The sequence below is a fragment of the Oncorhynchus gorbuscha genome, linkage group LG15 (genome assembly GCF_021184085.1).
Source record: "Oncorhynchus gorbuscha isolate QuinsamMale2020 ecotype Even-year linkage group LG15, OgorEven_v1.0, whole genome shotgun sequence".
NCBI lineage: Eukaryota > Metazoa > Chordata > Actinopteri > Salmoniformes > Salmonidae > Oncorhynchus > Oncorhynchus gorbuscha.
Window position 1 is genome coordinate 60659711 of NC_060187.1, and position 21664 is coordinate 60681374.

A 21664-nucleotide genomic window follows, 5' to 3' on the forward strand; every position below is an offset into this window, starting at 1 on the left:
TGTACCCTGCCTATATGCATGCACACACACACACACACACACACACACACACACACACACACACACACACACACACACACACACACACACACACACACACACGCACACGCACACGCACACGCACACGCACACGCACACGCACACACACACACACACACACAAGACTGCTGAAACTTTCCCAGCTTGCTCTCTCTCTCTCTCCATCTCTGCAGCAGCATGGTATGTGTGTGTATGTCTGTTGGCCAGTTGATATATACCCTAATATTTTTCTTTTTTATTCCACCAGTCTTGTATTATTGCGATATGCTAGTACACAAGGTACAATATACATAACAATTGACACATACAGGGAGAAAAGGTCTGCAATCCATCAGCCGAGCAGCCGGGCGCCAATAAATCACGTCATTCAGGATCAGTCAAACTCTCACTCACTCCACCGTTGCCTTGACGATAGGCCCAGATCTGGTCCTGCATTGTCAATTATTCAGTCAGGCAGTTGGACAGCCCCCTGTACGCCCATATGGTCTTACCAACTTACCCCAGGATCTACCCACCCCTCTCAGTTCTGAGGTAAACTTGCATCAGTGCTAATGTATTGGCTCGAGGCACAGTTGCTAAGGACTCAGTTGGCTGCTTTCTTTACTCAGGCCAAGGATCCATCCACTGCACAACACTAACAAAGGCCTTGGGTCACTTTACATTTTTTTTGTAAAGTAAAAGTAAAGCTGTGTTTACAATTGCTGGACTAAAACCTGGAGGTGAATAAATAATCCCGTAAATAAAGTGGTACATGCCCATTACAGAACCAGGTCTAGTATGTGCTGTAAACACATTAAAATATAGCAATTAAAGGGCTAATACACCTAAATATGTGTTTACTTACCCTGTAAACAAACTTTGGGCAAAGAGATGGATAAAGAGATGCTTTTCTTTGTTTTTCCCTGGCTGCTGTCACCAAATCATAACTCACTAGCTTTCCTTGTCCAAATACCAAGTCCATATCCCCCAAATTAGCATGTTTTAAATATCTTTTGACGAATTAACCGGTCTACGCAACCAACGTCAGACACTTTGGGATGATCTGGGCTTGAGATTTAAAACAATGTTTAATCCTACCCCATCCACCCCCCCCCCCCACCAGGGACTCACCTTGGACGATGAGGAAGACGTGGGCTATGCGGGGCTTGTTGCTGGCCTGGAAGCTGCAGGTGTACAGCCCCTCGTCAGCCACCTCCACCCTCTCTATCTGGATGGAGAAGTCACTGGTGTTACTGTTGACCAGCGACACCCGTCTGTCCAGCGACCACTTGTCTGTCCCCGCAAACAGGATGTTTGAGCGGTTCAACCACGCCTTGTGGGTCACCTCCTCGTCGATTTTACACCTTCGAGATAAGAGGGGGAGAAAACAGGGGATAAGACAGGACCCAAATCATGAGTTAATAATCGTTTAACTTGAATAGTGCTTTTCATTACAGAAAATAATCTGAAAGCCAAACAAAGAAACAACACGTTACAATTTAGATGGTAGAGATGGATATTGAATGTCTCTATTCGGCATGGGATGAAAGGCTGGGAGATGAGGCCGTTTGGATTGGAAAGGCAGTGTAGCTTCAGGGGGGGGGCATCAATCGAATAGCCAGACAGAAACAAAGAAAGTCTGACAAACAGGCGCTTTATCGGTGCACCACATCTGCCTTTCCTCCATATGACCCACTCTTCTGTAAGTACTGGTCCTCCATTTCCTGGGTGACGCCGCGGCTGCTGAAAAGTGCCCGAAAAGCCACCACATCTTGGCAGTGGTTAAGAACGGTCCCTGAGCCTCTTCTGCCATCGCTGGACACAGCATCCAGTACTTGTTGTAATTCTTCCCGGCAGATGAAACAATAAAGCCGGGGCTGTATTATTTGAATTCAAACAGCCTGTTAGCTTGCTAACTGTAAGACAAAAACATGACTTTTCATGGCAATTCTGCAACTCTGAGAGTCAAGACAACAAGATGTAAGTGATCAACCCTCACAGCAGTCAAACCCCAAAATAATAATAAAAAAATGCCACAATTTTGTTTTTTGAAAGTACAAAAGTACAATATTTACAGAGATTGGCTTGATGGGCACTTCTTACCTACCACACGGTTAAGCTGCTCCCACAACAGCTCAATAGGGTTGAGATCCGGTGACTGTGCTGGCCACTCCATTATAGACAGAATACCAGCTGACTGCTTCTTCCCTAAATAGTTATTGCATAGTTTGGAGCTGTGCTTTGGGTCATTATCCTGTTGTCGGAGGAAATTGGCTCCAGTTAAGCGCTGTCCACAAGGTACGGCATGGCGTTGCAAAATAGAGTCATAGTCTTCAAGATGAATTTTACCCTGTACAAATCTCCCACTTTTACCACCACCAAAGCACACCCAGACCATCACATTGCCTACACCATGCTTGACAGATGGCGTCAAGCACTCCTCCAGAATCTTTTCATTTTTTCTGTGTCTCAGGAATGTTCTTCTTTGTGATCCGAACACCTCATTCTTAGATTTGACTGTCCACATAACACCTTTTTCCAATCTTCTTCTGTCCAGTGCTTATGTTATTTAGCCCATCTTAATCTTTTATTTTTATTGGCCAGTCTGAGATATGGCTTTTTCTTTGCAACTCTGCCTAGAACGTCAGCATCCCGGAGTCGTCTCTTCACTCTTGACTTTGAGACTGGTGTTTTGAGGGTACTATTTAATGAAGCTGACAGTTGAGGACTTGTGAGGTGCCTGTTTCTCAAACTAGACACTCTAATGTACTTGTCCTCTTGCTCAGTTGCGCACCGGGGCCTCCAACTCCTCTTTCTATTCTGGTTAGAGCCAATTTGCGCTGTTCCGTGAAGGGAGTAGTACACAGCGTTGTACAAGATCTTCAGTTTCTTGGCAATTTCTCGCATGGAATAGCATTCATTTCTCAGAACAAGAATAGACTGACGAGTTTCAGAAGAAAAGTCTTTGTTTCTGTCCATTTTGAGCCTGTAATCGAACCCACAAATACTGATGCTCCAGATACTAGTCTAAAGAAGGCAAGTTTTATTGATTCTTTAATCAGGACAACAGTTTTCAGCTGTGCTAACATAATTTCAAAAAGGTTTTCTAATCATCAATTAGCCTTTAAAATGATAAACTTGGATTAGCTAACACAACGTGTCATTGGAAGACGGTGATGGTTGCTGATAATGGGCCTCTGTACGCCTATATAGATATTCCATAACAAATCTGCCGTTTCCAGCTACAATAGTCATTTATAACATTAACAATGTCTACACTGTATTTCTGATGAATTTTACATTATTTGAATGGACAAAAAATATGCTTTTCCTTTCAAAAACAAGGACATTTCTAAGTGACCCCAAACTTTTGAAAGGTAGTGTACATACTGTTTATTGAGGTGAGTCTGTATGTGCTTATGTATGAACAAAGATAACATATCTTTTTGAGGAGGAGCAGAAGTGAACCCTGGAACCCCAAAGAACGTCCGAAGCGTTTGAAAACAACAGCTGTTCCGTTGCCGCTGGAAACGGCTAGCTAACTTAGTAGTTGTTTTCTCAAGGTCAAAATTACAACCGGGGACAACAAGACAGTCGTGAAGAGGGCACGACAAAACCTATTCCCCCTCAGGAGACTGAAAAGATTTGGCATGGGTCCTCAGATCCTCAAAAGGTTCTACAGCTGCACCATCGAGAGCATCATGACTGATTTCATCACTGCCTGGTATGGCAACTGCTTGGCCTCCGACCGCAAGGCACTTACAGAGGGTAATGCGTACGGCCCAGTACATCACTGGGGCCAAGCTTCCTGCCATCCAGGACCTCTATACCAGGCAGTGTCAGAGGAAGGCCCTAAAAATTGTCAAAGACTCCAGCCACCCTGTTCTCTCTGCTACCGTACGGCAAGGAGGTACCGGAGCGCCAAGTCTAGGTCCAAGAGGCTTCTAATCAGCTTCTAGCCCAAGCCATAAGACTCCTGAACATCTAATCAAATGGTTACCCAGACTATTTGCATTGCCCACCCCCCACCGCCTCTTTTACACAGCTGCTAGTTTCTGTTATTATTTAAACACTTTAATAACTCTACCTACATGTAAACTCAGCAAATAAATAAACAGGACCCTGTCTTTCAAAGATAATTAGTAAAAATCCAAATAACTTGCATATACTTGCATATAACCTCCATTACACCACTGGCCCTCTGTGTTTTACTAAAAAGTGTACTCTCCTCCATGAGTCCACTGGTATTGCTGCTGCTGCCTTTTCAGCATCATTACCCTGTCACACACTGAAGGCCTAGGTCCAATAGGTTCGCCACTGTGCAAACATGTTGATAATACAGTGCATTCGGAAAGTATTCAGGCCCCTTCCCTTTTTCACATTTTGTTACGTTACAACCTTATTCTCAAATGGATTAAAATTTTTAAAAAAAATCCTCATCGATCTAAATACAATATCCCATAATGACAAAGTGAAAACAGGTTTTAGGAAGTTTTGCAAATGTATTAAAAATATAAAACAGAAATACCCTTTGTTATGAGACTAGAAATGGAGCTCAGGTGCAACCTGTTTCCCTTGATCATCCTTGATATGTTTCTAAGACTTGATTGGAGTCCACCTGCGGTACATTTAATTGATTGTACATGATTTGGAAAGGCACTGTCAAGCCCTGACCATAGAGAGCTGTTTATTCTCTATGTTGGTTGGGGTTGTGATAGTGACGAGGGCGGGTCATCTAGGTGATTAATGGTTTATGTTGGCCTGTTATGGTTCCCAATCAGAGACAGCTGTTTCCTCATTGTGCTTGGTGGGATCTTGTCTACAGATAGTGCAAACCAGTAGCTCCACGTTTCATTTGTGCGTTATTGTTTTGTTCGGTGAGTTTGGATTTATTAAAATATGTGGAACTCTACGCACGCTGTGCCTTGGTCCAATCATTTCGACGAGCGTGACAGGCACCCACCTGTCTATTTAAGATCTCACAGTTGACAGTGCATGTCAAAGCAAAAACCAAGCCATGAGGTCGAACGAATTGCTCATTGAGCTCTGAGACAGGATTGTGTCGAGGCACAAATCTGGAGAAGGGTGCCAAAAAATGTCTGCACCATTGAATGTCCCCAAGAACACAGCGGCCTCCATCATTCTTAAATGGAAGAAGTTTGGAACTACCAAGACTCTTCCTACAGCTGGCCGCCCAACCAAACTGAGCAATCAGGGGAGAAGGGCCTTGGTCAGGGAGGTGACCATCGCTGCAGCACTCTACCAAATAGATCTTTATGGTAGAGTGGCCAGATGGAAGCTACTCCTCAGTAAAAGGCACATGACAGCCTGCTTGGAGTTTGCCAAAAGGCACTTAAAAGACTCTCAGACCATGAGAAACAAGCTTCTCTTGAACCCGATTGAACATCTCTAGAGAGACCTGAAAATAGCTGTGCAGCAACGCTCCCCATCCAACCTGACAGAGCTTGAGAGGATCTGCAAAGAATGAGAGAAATTCCCCAAATGCATGTGTGCCAAGCTTGTAGCTTCATACCCATAAGACTCAAGGCTGTAATCACTGCCAAAGGTGCCTTTACACAATACTGAGTAAAGGGTCTGAATACTTTTTAAAAATACATTTGCTAAAATGTCTAAAAACCTGTTTTTGCTTCGTCATTATGAGGTATTGTGTCTAAATTGATGAGAAAAAACAAGATTAAGGCTGTAACGTAACAAAATGTGACTATGCACTATATAGACTGTTCAGGTATTAATGTTCTAAAAAATGTTCTAAAAAAGGAGTGAATATATTTGGCCTGGAAATGCGGTTTTGTACGCTTACTGAATGAAAGCCGATAATTATGAGTTTTTCACTCCGCTGGTCTCAGGCTGGTTTCAGGAAGAAATTAAGAGAACTCACTGTCCGAGACCGAGTCAAGACAGAGTACAAATGTATCCGACAATGAGACAAGACCGAGACACTCAAAATGAGGTCTCGAGACCGTTTTGAGTACTACAACACTGACTCAAACGTTAGCTTGATCTACTAGCTGTAACGAAGTTCGTCTGTTGTTTGAAGAGAGTCAGACCGAAATGCAGCGTGTAGGTTACTCATGACTTTTAATGAAGATAATGCGGTACATGAAATAACTGAAGAAGAAAACAACAAACGGAACGTGAACTAATTACAGCCTATCTGGTGACTAACACAGAGACAGGTACAATCACCCACGAAATACAACGCGCACTCAGGCTACCTAAATACGGTTCCCAATCCAAGACAACGAGAATCAGCTGACTCCAATTAGGAATCGCCTCAGGCAGCCAAGCCTAACTAGACACACCCCTAATAATACACACTCCCAATTAATACAAACCCCAATACGAAACACAACATATAAACCCATGTCACACCCTGGCCTACCCAAACATATAGCAAAAACAGAAGATACAATGACCAAGGTGTGACACTAGCTTGATCTTTTTTTATGTGAATCGTTTTTTTAATCTGTTTTGCTAATGGGACTGGGCATCAGACTCCCACTACTGTATTTATTTATTTATTTTGCTCCTTTGCACCCTATTATTTTTATTTCTACTTTGCACATTCTCCCACTGCAAATCTACCATTCCAGTGTTTTCTATATTCTATTTACTTTGCCACCATGGCCTTTGTTTTTGCCTTTACCTCCCCTTATCTCACCTCATTTGCTCACATCATATATAGACTTATTTTTAAACTGTATTATTGACTCTATGTTTGTTTTACTCCATGTTTAACTCTGTGTTGTTGTATGTGTCAAACTGCGTTGCTTTATCTTGGCCAGGTCGCAATTGTAAATGAGAACTTGTTCTCAACTTGCCTACCTGGTTAAATAAAGGTGAAGTAAAATAAAATAAACAATAAAAATAAAACATTTGTTGTTATACCCCTGTAATTACAGACTGCAATTACCAGCAGTTACATGTTAAAATACAGTGTAACTATAAATTATTACAATTGTTTAGAATACTTGTTACCGTGTAATTACATATGTAATTACACTTTAATAGGGACCCCTTAAGATGAAGTGTTACCGTCTTTTTCATTAGACAATTAATGAGGCTAGCCATGTTGATGGATACCAGATTTGACTTTTACAGCTACTGTACATGTTTCATGAAATGGATTAGTGCAAGCCCTACCCTTGTAATGAAAGGAGGCCTTAAAGTTGCAATATGCAGAAATTACTCCGCCGTTTTCTGGTTGCCAAGATTCTAATAGTTTACCTAATTTCAGTTTATGTGACAAAACAAGCAGTATAGAGATTCATTATACCATCTAAACCGCTATGAAATATATTTTAAATAACCAAAAATATTTTATTTTCAGCTTTTTGAAATTAGTGTACAAAACCAAAAGCAAAAGATGCAAAAACGACTAAGCAAGCATAGAAATAGAGCACATAGACCAGATATACCGCTTCTTAGACTTGCTTTCAAAGCGAATGACAGATCTATAACTCAAATTTCTATGGGATTTTGGTCAGGTCGCAAATATCACTATCATGAGGGAGTGCAGAAAGGAATAGTTCATTTGAATTAATTTCAAAATTACATTTTGATCATCCTGTTGTAATTATATGCGTTTGTATTATAGTTTTGTAAACAAACCACTAGCTAGGTCTCGTATTGTGAGGTTGATAATACATACCAAGCACAAGGTTCATTTAAAAAATCCAGTATGTTTCTTAATTGAAACTACGTGGGAAATACACCTGGGTAAAATATAGTTGTGTTTGGAGGAAGCATATGAAGAGCTAGAAGAGACAGATTGGTGAGGGGTGAGAGGGGCTGAAAGTGGTAATTACTGCTGCTACCTAACTTTTGATGTAAACAATGTGGCCGTCAAACATTGGACCTCTAGGCTAGCTACATTTAGTTTAGTTATATTGTTGGCTGTTGTGAGAGATATGTATTTATCCAGCTGGCTAACAAGGTAAGTGGATCTTTCTCTACCTTCACATCCAGCTAGCTCTGTATAAGATATGCATATTATTAGTAGATTTGGATAGAAAACACTCTGAAGTTTCTAAAACTGTTTGAATCATGTCTGTGAGTATAACAGAACTTATGTAGCAGGCAAAACCCCGAGGACTAACAATTCCGATTTTTTCGGCACTTGTTTTTGCAGTTCCTACCACTTCCACTGGATGCCACCAGTCTTTGGAAAATGGTTGAGGTTATTCCTTTGTGAAATGAAGAAGTACGGCCATCTTGAAATAGTGTAACACTGTTGAGAGTTGGGCAAGACTAAAAAAGTAGCGTTAGTATGTTGTTGTCCTGTATTGAAAACAGATAGACCCTTCTTCAATTTGATCGATTATTATCGTTTAAAAATACCTAAAGTTGTATTACAAAAGTAGTTTGAAATGTTTGGTAAAGTTTACAGGTAAGTTTTGAGATATTTTGTAGTGACGTTGCGCAAATTGGAAGCTGTTTTGTTTCTGGATCAAACACGCCAAATAAATGGACATTTTGGATATATATGGACGGAATTAATTCAACAAAAGGACCATTTGTGATATTTATGGGACATATTGGAGTGCCAACAAAAGAAGCTTGTCAATGGTAAGGCATGATTTATATTTTATTTCTGCGTTTTGTGTAGCGCCTGTAGGGTTGAAATATTATTTTTCTCTTTGTTTACTGTTGTGCTATCATCAGATAATAGCTTCTTATGCTTTCGCCGAAAAGCCTTTTTGACATGTTGGCTGGATTCACAACGAGTGTAGCTTTAATTTGGTATATTACATGTGTGATTTAATGAAAGTTTGAATTTTCTAGCATTTTATTTGAATTTGGCGCTCTGCATTTTCCCTGGCAATTGCCCAGGTGGGACATTTGCGTCCCCCCTATCCCAGAGAGGCTAACAAGGTAAGTGGATCTTTCTCTACCTTCACATCGTGCTAGCTCTGTGGTTATTTGCTGTGCTAGTGAAATGTAGCTAACACCACCAGAGTAAATGGATAATAAACGGGAAATAAATGTTGCTTGATGATTTTGTTTTGTTGATCTGGTAGCAAGAAGTCAATGTGTTTATACAACTAATTTGTTCTGGTTTTTGGTTAAACTTTTAATTTTATGCTAGCTACTGTAGTCAATTAACTAGCTAGCTAGTCAATAATGGCGCTGGGCAGACGGGTAATTTCATTTAAATGATGTGGAAACAACGTTGATTCAACCAGTGTGTGGTTAATCTCTTGGTTGTGCGTGCAAACAGAACATGTTATTGTTTAAACATTTGAAAAGGTCTAGAGTAGATTAGTAATAGTTTTTCAGAACTGTCTGGTATAACCTCAAGCAGGTTAGACTGGGCAAGTTAATTCCAAGTGAAATCTCCACCTACATGTACCCCAGGCACCGGGTAATGCAAAGCAAACTCGCCCACTCCTTTGTCTACTTTATTTTCTTTAATATACAAGACTTTCTTGAAAACCAGATTTTACCTCAATGTAACTACCCTGGTTATATACACTGAGTGTACAAAGCAATAGGAACACCTTCCTAATATTGAGTTGCACACCCTTTTGCCCTCAGAACAGCCTCAATTTGTCGGGGGATGGATTCTACAAGGTGTTGAAAGAGTTCCACAGGGATGCTGGCCCATGTTGAGTCCAATGCTTCCCGCAGTTGTCCTTTGGGTGATACCATTCTTGATACACATGGGAAATTGTTTAGTGTGAAAAACCCAGCAGCGTTGCAGTTCTTGACACACTCAAACCAGTGCGCCTGGCACCTACTACAATAAACCCAAAGGCATTTAAATATTCTGTGTTACCCATTCACTCTCTGAATGGCACACATACACAATCCATGTCTCAGTTGTCTCAAGGCTTAAAAATCCTTCTTTTTAACCTGTCTCCTCCCCTTCATCTACACTGATTGAAGCAGATTTAACAAGTGACATCAATAAGGGATCATAGCTTTCACCTTTTCACTGTACACTCAGTCTATATGTATATATGAATACAAATATTATTTAGAGTTTGGAATGTAATTTTCCTAGTTGCTGAACTATAAATGTTTTTGTGACAGTATGACTACAGTACTGTCCTTCATCACTAGATGTCCTTACAAGCTTCAGCTGGGGACCAGGCCAGGAGAGGATAAGCCTGAGTGCTTATGTTTAATTGATGTGGCCAGGGTAAAAAAAAAAATCTCTGTGAGGTAGATCACATGGCCTCCAGTGAATAGGCCAGTGATATTACCTTTAATCGCCCATGCAATGAATAGATGAGCCTGTAAGTATGAAAGGGCATCATATATCAACTACAGGAGCCTGACAGTGGTCTATGGTTCTGGGGCTAGGCAATATGAGATGACAGTGAGGGTGACCAGATTTGGAATGACACCTGACAGCGGGTTAAATAGTTAAAATGTTGATTGACAGTAGGCTTTTATGAAGGCCTCAGAGTCCAGGATATTGACAAAATATTCTGAGGAACATTTTTCAACCTAGTTGGGGTAAAGCTCATGAGGTTTTATGACAGTGAATTGGCAATTAATTCAACATGATGAGAGGAGGAAAAAAACAACAATTTGAACATGTAATTAGTAGGTGCAGGTGTAGGATCAAAGAGTTACCTCAGAATGATGCTCTCTCCTTCCAGCACTGTAATGTTGTCGGGCAGGTGGCCGAATTCAGCTCCGTGCACACTTGGCCCTGCCAAGGAAAATGAGAGAAGAGAGGGTGAGCATAATGCTGTTATAACAACAACAGACGGTCCATTCGGATTCTCAATACCCAAATCCCCTGGTTGGCATCTCAGCCGCCGTGGTGCTGAGTACCTCATTGATCCAGGTCAGGCTGGATGTGTTTGGCGGTTGACTTAGTTATTAGTGATGGGAAAGTCAGAAATATTCAAACAAAGGCGTTGTCGCTTATGCACTGACCCCCTGTATTATTTGAATAATGATTTGGTTCACCCCCCCCCACCACCATGTGTGTGTGTCTCATTGAACCATCGTTGATAATGAGCCGGGGGAAGAGGAGGATTCACGAAGGGGCGTCGGAGCGTGAAATGAAGGGACACCAACGGCAACCGGAGGGATGCGTACAGTGAGACTCACCCTGCCTACAAATAGACACACGCACACTCACCAAGACAGTCACACAAGCGCACGCAAACACACACTACCACAGAAATTAAACTAAATGAAAAACTGGGGTTGATATGATATGTGGGGCATCGTCTGTCTTTGAAAATGCCCTTTTTTGTTACAAATTTAACCAGATCCATGCATAATACACATTCACTAATAATGACTAACTTTATAGAAAATTAACACAGGTCTCATAAACAATATCTCAAGCACGAGCCCACGTGCTAGTGAGTAGCCAGCTAATCTTTAGCCAACTAACTAACTAGCCAACTTTAGCTAGAAACCAAGGTAGAACAGTTGACTGGTTATGAACACATCGTTCTGTCCCTCTCCAACTGTTTGAATTAGCATGCTAGCCTGTCTACCTTGTTCAGATGTTGAAATCAAGTGGCCTAACTTATTTCTGAGAATGGGAACGAGTTTCCAATTCCTTATGTAATAGTGTTGGATGCTTTTTGCACAGTTATAAAACACAGACTATTGAGCTAGTATAACAGTCTTTGGCTAAAATGTTACTAGTGGTACATGGTACCGCAATGCCACGTGTGACAGACTGAGCATTTCTTTTCCAGAATCAATGTTCATTGATACTCCCGTTTTAGAAGTGTTCGCTCTGCACGCAATTTGAGGAGTTGAGACCTAAAAAGGGCATCAATGGAAAGGTTCATTTCTCCTCTACTACAGTAAAATAATGTGTCAATGTGTTCCGGTGTCCATATGATCGATTATGTTAGACCACTCTGCAAATACAGAGTTGAAACAATAGTGTGTGATTGCAGCCAGCAATTCGGGGCATTCCCATGGGTTCCTGCAATCGAGCATGCCATCTTCATGCTTGTGTGACACTTGATGTTCTGGATTTCCCCTGATAGTCTATGCGATTCAAATGTGGGTCAAGAGGCGTCTACCGATGTCCTAGCTAGCTACCAGTGTCGCCCCCACATCCCGCCCGTCGTGTTCTGGAGTCCTCCTAGCTACATAGCTAGCACACAGTGTCCTTCGCCCCCACTTCCCACCCGTCGTGTTCTGGAGTCCTCCTAGCTACATAGCTAGCACACAGTGTCCTTTGCTCCCACTTGCCCGAAGACCTGCCCTTGCTGTCTTTAACAGAGCTGTGGGAAATCAGTGCCTGACAGGTGGGAGCGAAGGACACTGTCTAGCTGTGTCCTAGCTATCGTTAGCTAGCTAGCTACCTATCCAGTTCTAGCAAAACAATGTACCAATAGAAGTATAAAGAGGTGTTCCTGCAGGTGCAGGAATTAGCCTTGGGCGGTATACCGTGTATACCGTATACACAGGTATTTATTTGGAAATAGTCACAGGATGGTTTTTCAATACCGCCAACAACGTTGAAAATACTTCTTTGATGTTTCTCTATACATTTGAATATTTGTGTCTACTTTTTAAAAGTAAATACCTGCAGTCAACTTGTGCAATATGTTAGAAATGAAAGCAGACTGTGTTCATCATTACACCTGTCACATTATTTTACATTATGAAGCGTACCATAGTTCTCCAGAACAGATGAGACAATCACATGTTTGTTTGTAACTTGCACAACTGGAGAAAGTGGGAGCAGGTGAGTCCAGCTGTGTGTTGACAGAGGTCACGTTTTATATTGAAAGTCAACTGTGTTATTTTTGCTTCTCAATGAACATAAAGAGTGATCAGGGACTTGCAACTACAGTTTTCCTTCAGAGAAAATATATTAGTGCAACACCTTTGTCAGAAAATTTTCATTTTCATTTCATGACAACAGAAGTGCAACGCTATTCGGCTGGCAGCCACACAAGTAGGCTAAATGAGCTTACAAGGAAAAACACATGTATGTTTTGCAAAAACGATGCATGGTAATCATATGTCTGTTTATCATATAAAGAATGTAGCCAGCTACATTTCCTAATGTTCTTCTTAAAGTTAATTTTACTGGAGAAAAGTAGACTAGCTACACCTAGAAAAGTACCAGAGAAAAGTAGCTAAACATCAGTCAGAACACTGTCTGCTGATAGAATGCCCGTTTGTGAATTCTCATCCAATTTTGGAAGTGCAACTGAGGCACAAAATGAGTCTGATTCCGAGCAGAAATTACAATAAAAAGCATTTTAGATCTGCGTTTATGGTGGTGGAAGCAAGATATTTCTTATGCATTTTATATTTTTTTGCTGTATAAAAAACAAATAATTCTGTATTAACACGATCCCTAAGTTTAACTTGCTAGTTATCTAAGTAGCTGAATTAATAACGTGATGGTGAATCATATTGTGTTGGCTTTCTGCTGTATTCAAGAAGTCAAAGCCCTTTGGATGAGTTATCTGTACAACTGCCACTGCTATTTTAAAATGTCCTTGCATTTTCTCTACTTCTCGAGCAGAGCAGGCAGGCAGGTTGCCCTAGCGACTCCAGACCGTGTGTATACTGCTCCAGAGTCAGTACTGTTCATTTACACAATATCTCTCGATCACAATCACTTGTAAATGTCCAAACTCACCAAAAATGACATTCGATAGCTCCTACCTATATGTATATATATATATATAACTTTATGAGCTGGACTGCCTGTCTTTGCAATTTGTTTCTTTTTTCATATGCGCTCGTTAGCATATTTGCTGGGCTTTGTGTGTGTGTGTGTGTGTGTGTGTGTGTGTGTGTGTGTGTGTGTGCGACAACATGTAGACATAAATGCTCATAGAAAAATTATAAATAATTAGATTCTTGTGATACAGACATTTGGAATACCGTCTTAAAACATAAATTCAAATTAATTAAATGAATTCTATATAACACCCAGCCCTACAGCGCTTGTATTTTCAAAATGACTCGGCTACAGTAGTCTTGAAGCTTCCCTTCCTTGAATTATATTTTGTAAATTTGCATCAACTGACTCTGCAAACAAAGATAACAACAGCCATACAGTGCTATCTTAGCAGTGACATACTGAGGCAGGTCTACACTCTAATCAAATCAACTGTATTTATAAAGCCCTTCTTACATCAGCTGATGTCACAAAGTGCTGTACAGAAACCCAGCCTAAAACCCCAAACAGCAAGCAATGAAGGTGTAGAAGCACGGTGGCTAGGAAAAACTCCCTAGAAAGGCCAGAACCTAGGAAGAAACCTAGAGAGGAACCAGACTATGATGGGTGGCCAGTCCTCTTCTGGCTGTGCCGGGTGGAGATTATAACAGAACATGGCCAAGATGTTCAAATGTTCATAGATGACCAGCAGGGTCAAATAATAATAATCACAGTGGTTGTCGAGGGTGGCTTTTCATAGCCAATCATTCAGAGTATCTCTACCACTCGTGCTGTCTCTAGAGAGTTGAAAACAGCAGGTCTGGGGCAGGTAGCACGTCCGGTGAACAGGTCAGGGTTCCATAGCCTTAGGCAGAACAGTTGAAGCTGGAGCAGCAGCACGGCCAGGTGGACTGGGGACAGAAAGGAGTTATCAGGCCAGGTAGTCCTGATGCATGGTCCTAGGGCTCAGGTCCTCCGAAAGAGAGAAAGAAACTCAGCATGACACCAGCTCTGTTCCTCCAAACTCCGCCAAATTCCAGCATGCACATCAAGTCCACCCTTACGGTGCCCATATTAGGACACCCTCACTGTCTGAGGGTCATGTCTAAATTTGACCTCAAAAGTGTTTTGGGTTTTACATTTTAGCTAACCCTAACCCTATTCTTAACCTTAACCTAATTCTCCTAACCTGCAACGTTAATTCTCCATACCTGCTGCATAAGTTCTCCTAAACCTGCTACGAAAAGTCAATTTTGACAAAACCTGTATCCCTTCTGGACAAGTCCTTGCTAAAGTCCTTGCTAGAGTCCTTGCTCGATCTTCAACCAATCTCTCCTATCTCTTTCCTACCGTGTCCATAATATCTCTATGCTGCTGCCGTCTTGCCTCTAAGGTTTAATAAACAGCGACTTATGCGAAGGAAACGCTGTGCAGTCAGGAATTTAGAAGCACCCGGAGGTTTGTCTGATTAATGCAAAGAGGTGCGCTAAGACAATACGCGCTAAGCTTGGCAAGTGTAATTCCAGGCAGAGAGGGGTCGGAAACGTGACAGTTGTAAGCAGTGCAGCATCTGATGGCCAATTGCTCACGCTTTTCATTTCAACACGGGCTCTTGGTGGAATCATGGCTTGATTGCACAGCGTAATGAAAAAGGGGCAGGCATTCTGATTCGCGTCACGGTCTCATAAACAAATAGCTAAAAAAGGTGAATCTAATTATGCGTTGAAATGATGGTCAATGGCAATGGGAAATTGAGAGATGTATTTTTCCAAAGTACTGAAATTAGTACAAAGTCTAAGCAGAGTAATACTAATACGTTGAATATGAGTGTGTGTCTGTGTGTCTGAAGATCCACAATTCATCATGGTCCTTTCGAGACAGTTATTGTTTGTGTGTACCTGTACAGAGTGTGTGTGTGTGTGTGTGTGTGTGTGTGTGTGTGTGTGTGTGTGTGTGTGTGTGTGTGTGTGTGTGTGTGTGTGTGTGTGTGTGTGTGTGTGTGTGTGTGTGTGTGTGTGTGTGTGTGTGTGTGTGTGTGTGTGTGTGTGTGTCCAGTATGTGCGCATTTGCTTTAAGTGTGTCAGTCACCAGCAAGAACAGGCCATCCCACAGTGAGAACTAATGGCGCCTTGAAGGATGGAGAGGGATGGAGAATGTCCATGAAAATCCTCCGCTAAAAGCCATAATCACATTAGCGTGCTGCTTGCTGCTGTGCTATCTAGGCTGGCCAAGAAACCCAGGAAGGAAGAACACACTGGCTGTATCAGCATCACTACCACTCACTGTGACTGTCCCTCTCACTGCATGGGGGAGGGGAGACATTAGTCATTGTGTCCAATGTACTGTATAACCAAGGCCTAGGAAATGTGTTTGTTAAAGGGCAACTGAACGCTAAATGTATTTGGTTGAAAACTGCATATGTGGCATCGATATCATTGAGAAACACAACAAAGTGTGAGTAGAATAATTTTGGTCATAAAGTCAGTTTATTCCAAAACATCGTTTTGTGAGATTTGTGTAAGTGAGATCATCAGAACTCTTGTTTTTCTTAATGACCAGCAGAAAATCAGATGCAGAATTGAGTTAAGCCGCTCTTTCAGGTTATTTCTATGAAACAACCTTGGATATACTGTAACCTATACCATCCGCTGTGCACCTGCCACACTGCACAGTAGGCTATATTACTGTGCGTCCTCAGTTGTTCTGTGCGTCATCAGTTGTTGTACCCGCAAAACACCAGTCTCAACGTCAACAGTGAAGAGGCGACTCCGGGATGCTGGCCTTCTAGGCAGAGTTGCAAAGAAAAAGCCATATCTCGGACTAGCCAATAAAAATAAAAGATTAAGATGGGCAAAATAACATAGGCACTGGACAGAGGAAGATTGGAAAAAAGGTGTTATGTGGACAGACGAATCTAAGATTGAGGTGTTCGGATCACAAAGAAGAACATTCCTGAGACACAGAAAAAATGTAAAGATGCTGGAGGAGTTCTTGACGCCATCTGTAAAGCATGGTGAAGGCAATGTGATGGTCTGGGGGTGCTTTGGTGGTGGTAAAAGTGGGAGATTTGTACAGGGTAAAATTCATCTTGAAAAAGGAAGGCTATGACTCTATTTTGCAACGCCATGCTGTACCTTGTGGACAGTGCTTAATTGGAGCCAAAAGAATACAGACACTGGACAGAGGCTCTCTGCCTAGAACGTCAGCATCCCGGAGGTCGCCTCTTCACTGTTGACGTGGAGACTTGTGTTTTGCGGGTACTATTTAATGATGCTACCAGTTGTGGACTTGTGAGGCGTCTGTTTCTCAAACTAGACACTCTAATGTACTTGTCCTCTTGCTCAGTTGTGCACCGGGGCCTCCCACTCCTCTTTCTATTCTGTTAGAGCCATTTTGCACTGTTCTGTGAAGGGAGTAGTACACAGCGTTGTACGAGATCTTCAGTTTCTTGATAATTTCTCGCATAGAATAGCCTTCATTTCTCAGAACAAGAATAGACTGATGAGTTTCTCAGAAGAAAGGTCTTTGTTTCTGGCCATTTTGAGCCTGTAATCGAACCCACAAATGCTGATGCTCCAGATACTCAACTAGTCTAAAGAAGGCCAGTTTTATTGCTTCTTTAATCAGGCCAACAATTTTCAGCTGTACTAACATAATTGCAAAATTGTTTTCTAATGATCAATTAGCCTTTTAGAATGCTAAACTTGGATTAGCTAACACAACGTGCCATTGGAACACAGGAGTGATGGTTGCTGATAATCGACCTCTGTTCACCTATGTAGATATTCAGTTTCCGGCTACAATGGTCATTTACAACATTAACAATGTCTACACTGTATTTCTGATCAATTCACTGTTATTTTAATGGACAAAAAAAGTGCTTTTCTTTCAAAAACAAGGACATTTCTAAGTGACTCCAAATTTTTGAACGGTAGTGTACGTAGACACACACACACACACAAATGATGTATGCATAAGCTGAAACCTGAAAACAACATGGTGAAGGTTGCACACCAGAGTCCTGCTATTCCCTATTCCCCACTCAATTCCCATTTTTACAGCTCAATTGGCACCTTCATTCTAAAACCTGTATCACCCTGCCTTTACCCTCCATCACTGCGCACTGTGTTAACCAGGTCAACACACACAGCCCAGACTTACTCAGTCACACTCACCCACAGCCATGTGTATAAGTACACACCGAAACACACAGAAACTGAGTCAGTGATCAACACACCACAAACACACTCACTCATGTATACACACCATCACAACCCCTGTCTCCTCTTGTCACTCACTTAGAGCGTGCGATGTGCATAAAGGCTGCCTCTTTGACCTTGGTAGGGGGGTGAAGGGTATCACATCGAAGATGAGAAGCTAAAGGGGTGTCTGTGGTGTCTCACTACTGGACAGTTGGATGTGCAGAGTCAGGGTCTTGTCAATTCGAATACTACACAGTCGAGAGGGGGGTGTAAGGGTTGATGGGGTAGACGTTGGACAGATGACGGCAGAGCGTGAAAACACCTGATAGACTGCACATGCCCGCCACCCTTCAGCATTAACAACACAGGGAGAGAGACGGAGAGAGAAATCGAAACATTTCAATCAGAAAACCTAAGAAAATTAACAACAAGTGAAAACATTTGATTTGATGAAGAATGCAAAAACCTAAGAATGAAATTGAGAAACCTATCCAACCAAAAACACAGAGACCCAGAAAACCTGAGCCTACGCCGTCAGTATGGCGAATAACTAAAACAATACAGAAATATCTAAGTAAAAAGAAGGAACAGCACGTCAGAAATCAGCTCAATGTAATTGAAGAATCCGTAGACTATTAACACTTCTGGAAAAATTGGAAAACACTAATCAAACAACAAGAAGAGTTTTCCAATCTTTTTGGCCCTATAAGCAATTTCTTTTCAGCTTTTTGTTAGAAATCGCGCTAAATGTCAACGCCCTGCTTCTCATGCCAGGAATTTAGTATATGCATATGATTAGTATGTGTGGATAGAAAAAACTCTGAAGTCTCTAAAACTGGTTAAATCATGTCTGTGACTATAACAGAACGTGTGTAGGAGGCAAAATCTCAAGGAAAACTGTTCACAAAAAACAAAACAAAAATATCCCTCCGCCAGTCTCTGTATTGTCTATGGCAAGGGAAAATAGATAGCGTCCAGTTTACAATGCCTACAGCTTCCACACGATGTCGCCAGTACTGAAGTTTATCCTTGGTTAGATGAGGAATAGGCACTTCCTGTCTTCGGGTACACTAGAGGAAGTTATGAAAGGGAGAATATGGACCATGATTTCAAGACTTGCTGCTATCGAATACAGATCACCCCGTGATCAATTTGATCGATTATTAACGTTTACTAATACCTAAAGTTGGATTACAAAAGTAGTTTGAAGTGTTTTGTCAAAGTTTAATGGCAACTTTTTTAATTTAAAAAAATGACGTTGCGTTTTTGAAAGCAGTTTTTTCCTGATCAGACGGGCTTCATAAATGGACATTTTGGGTATACATGGACGGATTTAATTAAAAAAAATACCCAATTGTGATGTTTATGAGACATATATGAGTGCCAACTAAGAAGCTCGTCAAAGGTAATGAATGTTTTATATTTTATTTCTGCATTTTGTGTAGCGCCGGCTACGCTAATTATTCTGTTTACGTCCCCTTTGGGTATTTCGGGGGTTGCATGCTATCAGATAATACCTTCTCATGCTTTCGCCAAAAAGCATTTAAAAAATCTGACACATTGGCTAGATTCACAACGAGTGTAGCTTTAATTGAGTACCCTGCATGTGTGTTTTACTGAAAGTTTGAGTTGTATCGAGTACTATTAGTTGTCACTCTGAAATTTCCGCTGATTTCCGCTGATGTTGATCCCTGTACAGGGCTGCAGCCCTAAGAGGCCCTATAACAAAGAACAAACAGAAAAAACATATACATGATCAAATTCAAATCTTAGTATCAACTATTGAAGACTACCAGAACCCACTGGATTCTCCAATTACATTTAATAAACTACAGGACAAAATACGAACCCTCCAAACATAAAGACCTGTGGTGTTGATGATATTCTAAATTAAATGATCAAATATACAGACCACAAAGAGAGAGAGAGACCGAGAGATATATAGTGAGTGAGTGAGGGAGGAAGACATAGGGAGAGGAGCTAGAGAAGTGGAGGTAAGGGAGAGGAAAAGCCTAGAGCCAGCGTACAGAACTGTACTCTATGAACTGAGAGTAAACAGACAAACAACCTTGTGGCATTGTGTTGGAAGATTAAGTGCAGTAGTTTTTCTCCCTGTCAGGTGCAGGATTGCAAGATTCCTCCATGGTGCATGAGAGTGTCAGTGTGTCTGCATATTGAATTTCGCCCAGCACCAGACAGGGACGATCCCGGCTGACTCTCGTCCTTGATGTGACCCAGGGTTTTGGCATTCGATCAGCACCGCACACACATACATGGACGCACGCACCCAATCACACAGACACACACGCGCGCGCACACACAGAAGCACACACATACTCGCACGCATGCTCGCACACACACACACACACACACACACACACACACACACACACACACACACACACACACACACACACACACACACACACACACACACACACACACACACACACACACACACACACACACACACACACACACACACACACACACACACACACACACACACACACACACACACACACACACACACACACACCCATCTCTCTGTCCAAACATCCATAACCCACAGCATAGGTCCTCATCAGGACTAAACACAGCCTGAGGACCAGATATAATATTCCCTTTCCCAAGTAAAAAGGTTTTCACCTGTTAGACAATACAACATTCAGAGGGGAATATACACAAACTAAGCTAAACCATGGGGCAGTATTTATGAATACTTTATCCCTTTATTTTCCTCCCTGTTTCATTCCCCCTAGATAAAAATAGCTACTATTTTTGCACTAGACTACAGCAAACACTTGAACACCAAACACTCAACCTGGCCCATAGTTCTCCATGTCCATCCAAAGACACTCTTTGCTTTCTTCCTACGCACTCCTCCTGCTTTGTGTGTCATCTCTGAAAAACGCTCCAGGGCCTTTTTCCACAGGCCCCACGAGACATTCATTACATGATTTGTATTCTGTTGACTTTTACATGCACCCCTTTGTAATTGCACTTGCTGCCGGAGCTAACTTATGAACCATCGTCCGATTGAAGCGCCAGTCAGTGCATTAGCCTGTAGAGAGTCTGTGTAGTCTACATCTATTTCCCGTTGCCCTTGACGATCAAAGAAAAACGTTGGGAGAAAGAAAACTTTTCAAAGCATGGGGCGTCAAGGAGGATAACAGGCAATGGTATGAATAATGAATTACACAACAATAATCAGTTTAACAGAAGCTCGGTTTGAAAGGGAGGGACAAATTGAAAAGGGAGAAGGAGCGAGGCAAAGAGCGAGAGAGATGGAATGCCAAAAGAATAAAGAGAGCGAGCGGCGACTCCGGCGAGAGGTTGTCCACAAAGGGAGATGTCAAGAGAGAGCAACAATGGTAGAATAGATAGAGAAGACGGAAATTGAGTGGAAACACAGGGAGACAGTTTCCCATCTGAGACAGGGCGACTGAGCAAAGGAAGGTAGGTAAGGATGACGGAAAAGGAAAGAGGGAGGAGAGCAGAGATGGAGGAAAGGCACACCCGCATAATTAACAGTGGCATGCTGCAGCCAATTAAATATTTACAGAGGCACCTCTCTCCGACACCTTGATGATGAAGAGAGGTAGCCCAAGGATTATCACATGGTTGGAGCCTGGGGTGGGAGAGGATTAAACATTAACCGCCAGATAGATCCCTTTTCTTCCCCGTCTGATCCCATTAACTCTGGCTGGCCCAGCTCTTACCTCAGCGACTGGTTTTCTCCTCTCCACCCAGCATGACCCTGACAGCCAGGCTCCTAGCTACCTGCCCTGTGCTCCCCCTAAAAGAC

At 41.9% G+C, this 21664-nt stretch overlaps 1 protein-coding gene across 2 annotated transcripts in view; it reads right to left on the reverse strand.

The window, feature by feature from the left end:
• LOC123997625 (igLON family member 5-like) overlaps positions 1-21664 on the reverse strand; it is a 172908-nt gene that overhangs the window by 23933 nt on the left and 127311 nt on the right. For both annotated transcript variants that reach the window (XM_046302052.1, XM_046302050.1), the window contains exons 2-3: positions 10624-10702; positions 1150-1382 (exon numbers count right to left, since the gene is read on the reverse strand). In XM_046302052.1, the coding sequence (XP_046158008.1) occupies positions 1150-1382; positions 10624-10702 (312 nt within the window). The remainder of the gene's footprint in view (positions 1-1149; positions 1383-10623; positions 10703-21664) is intronic.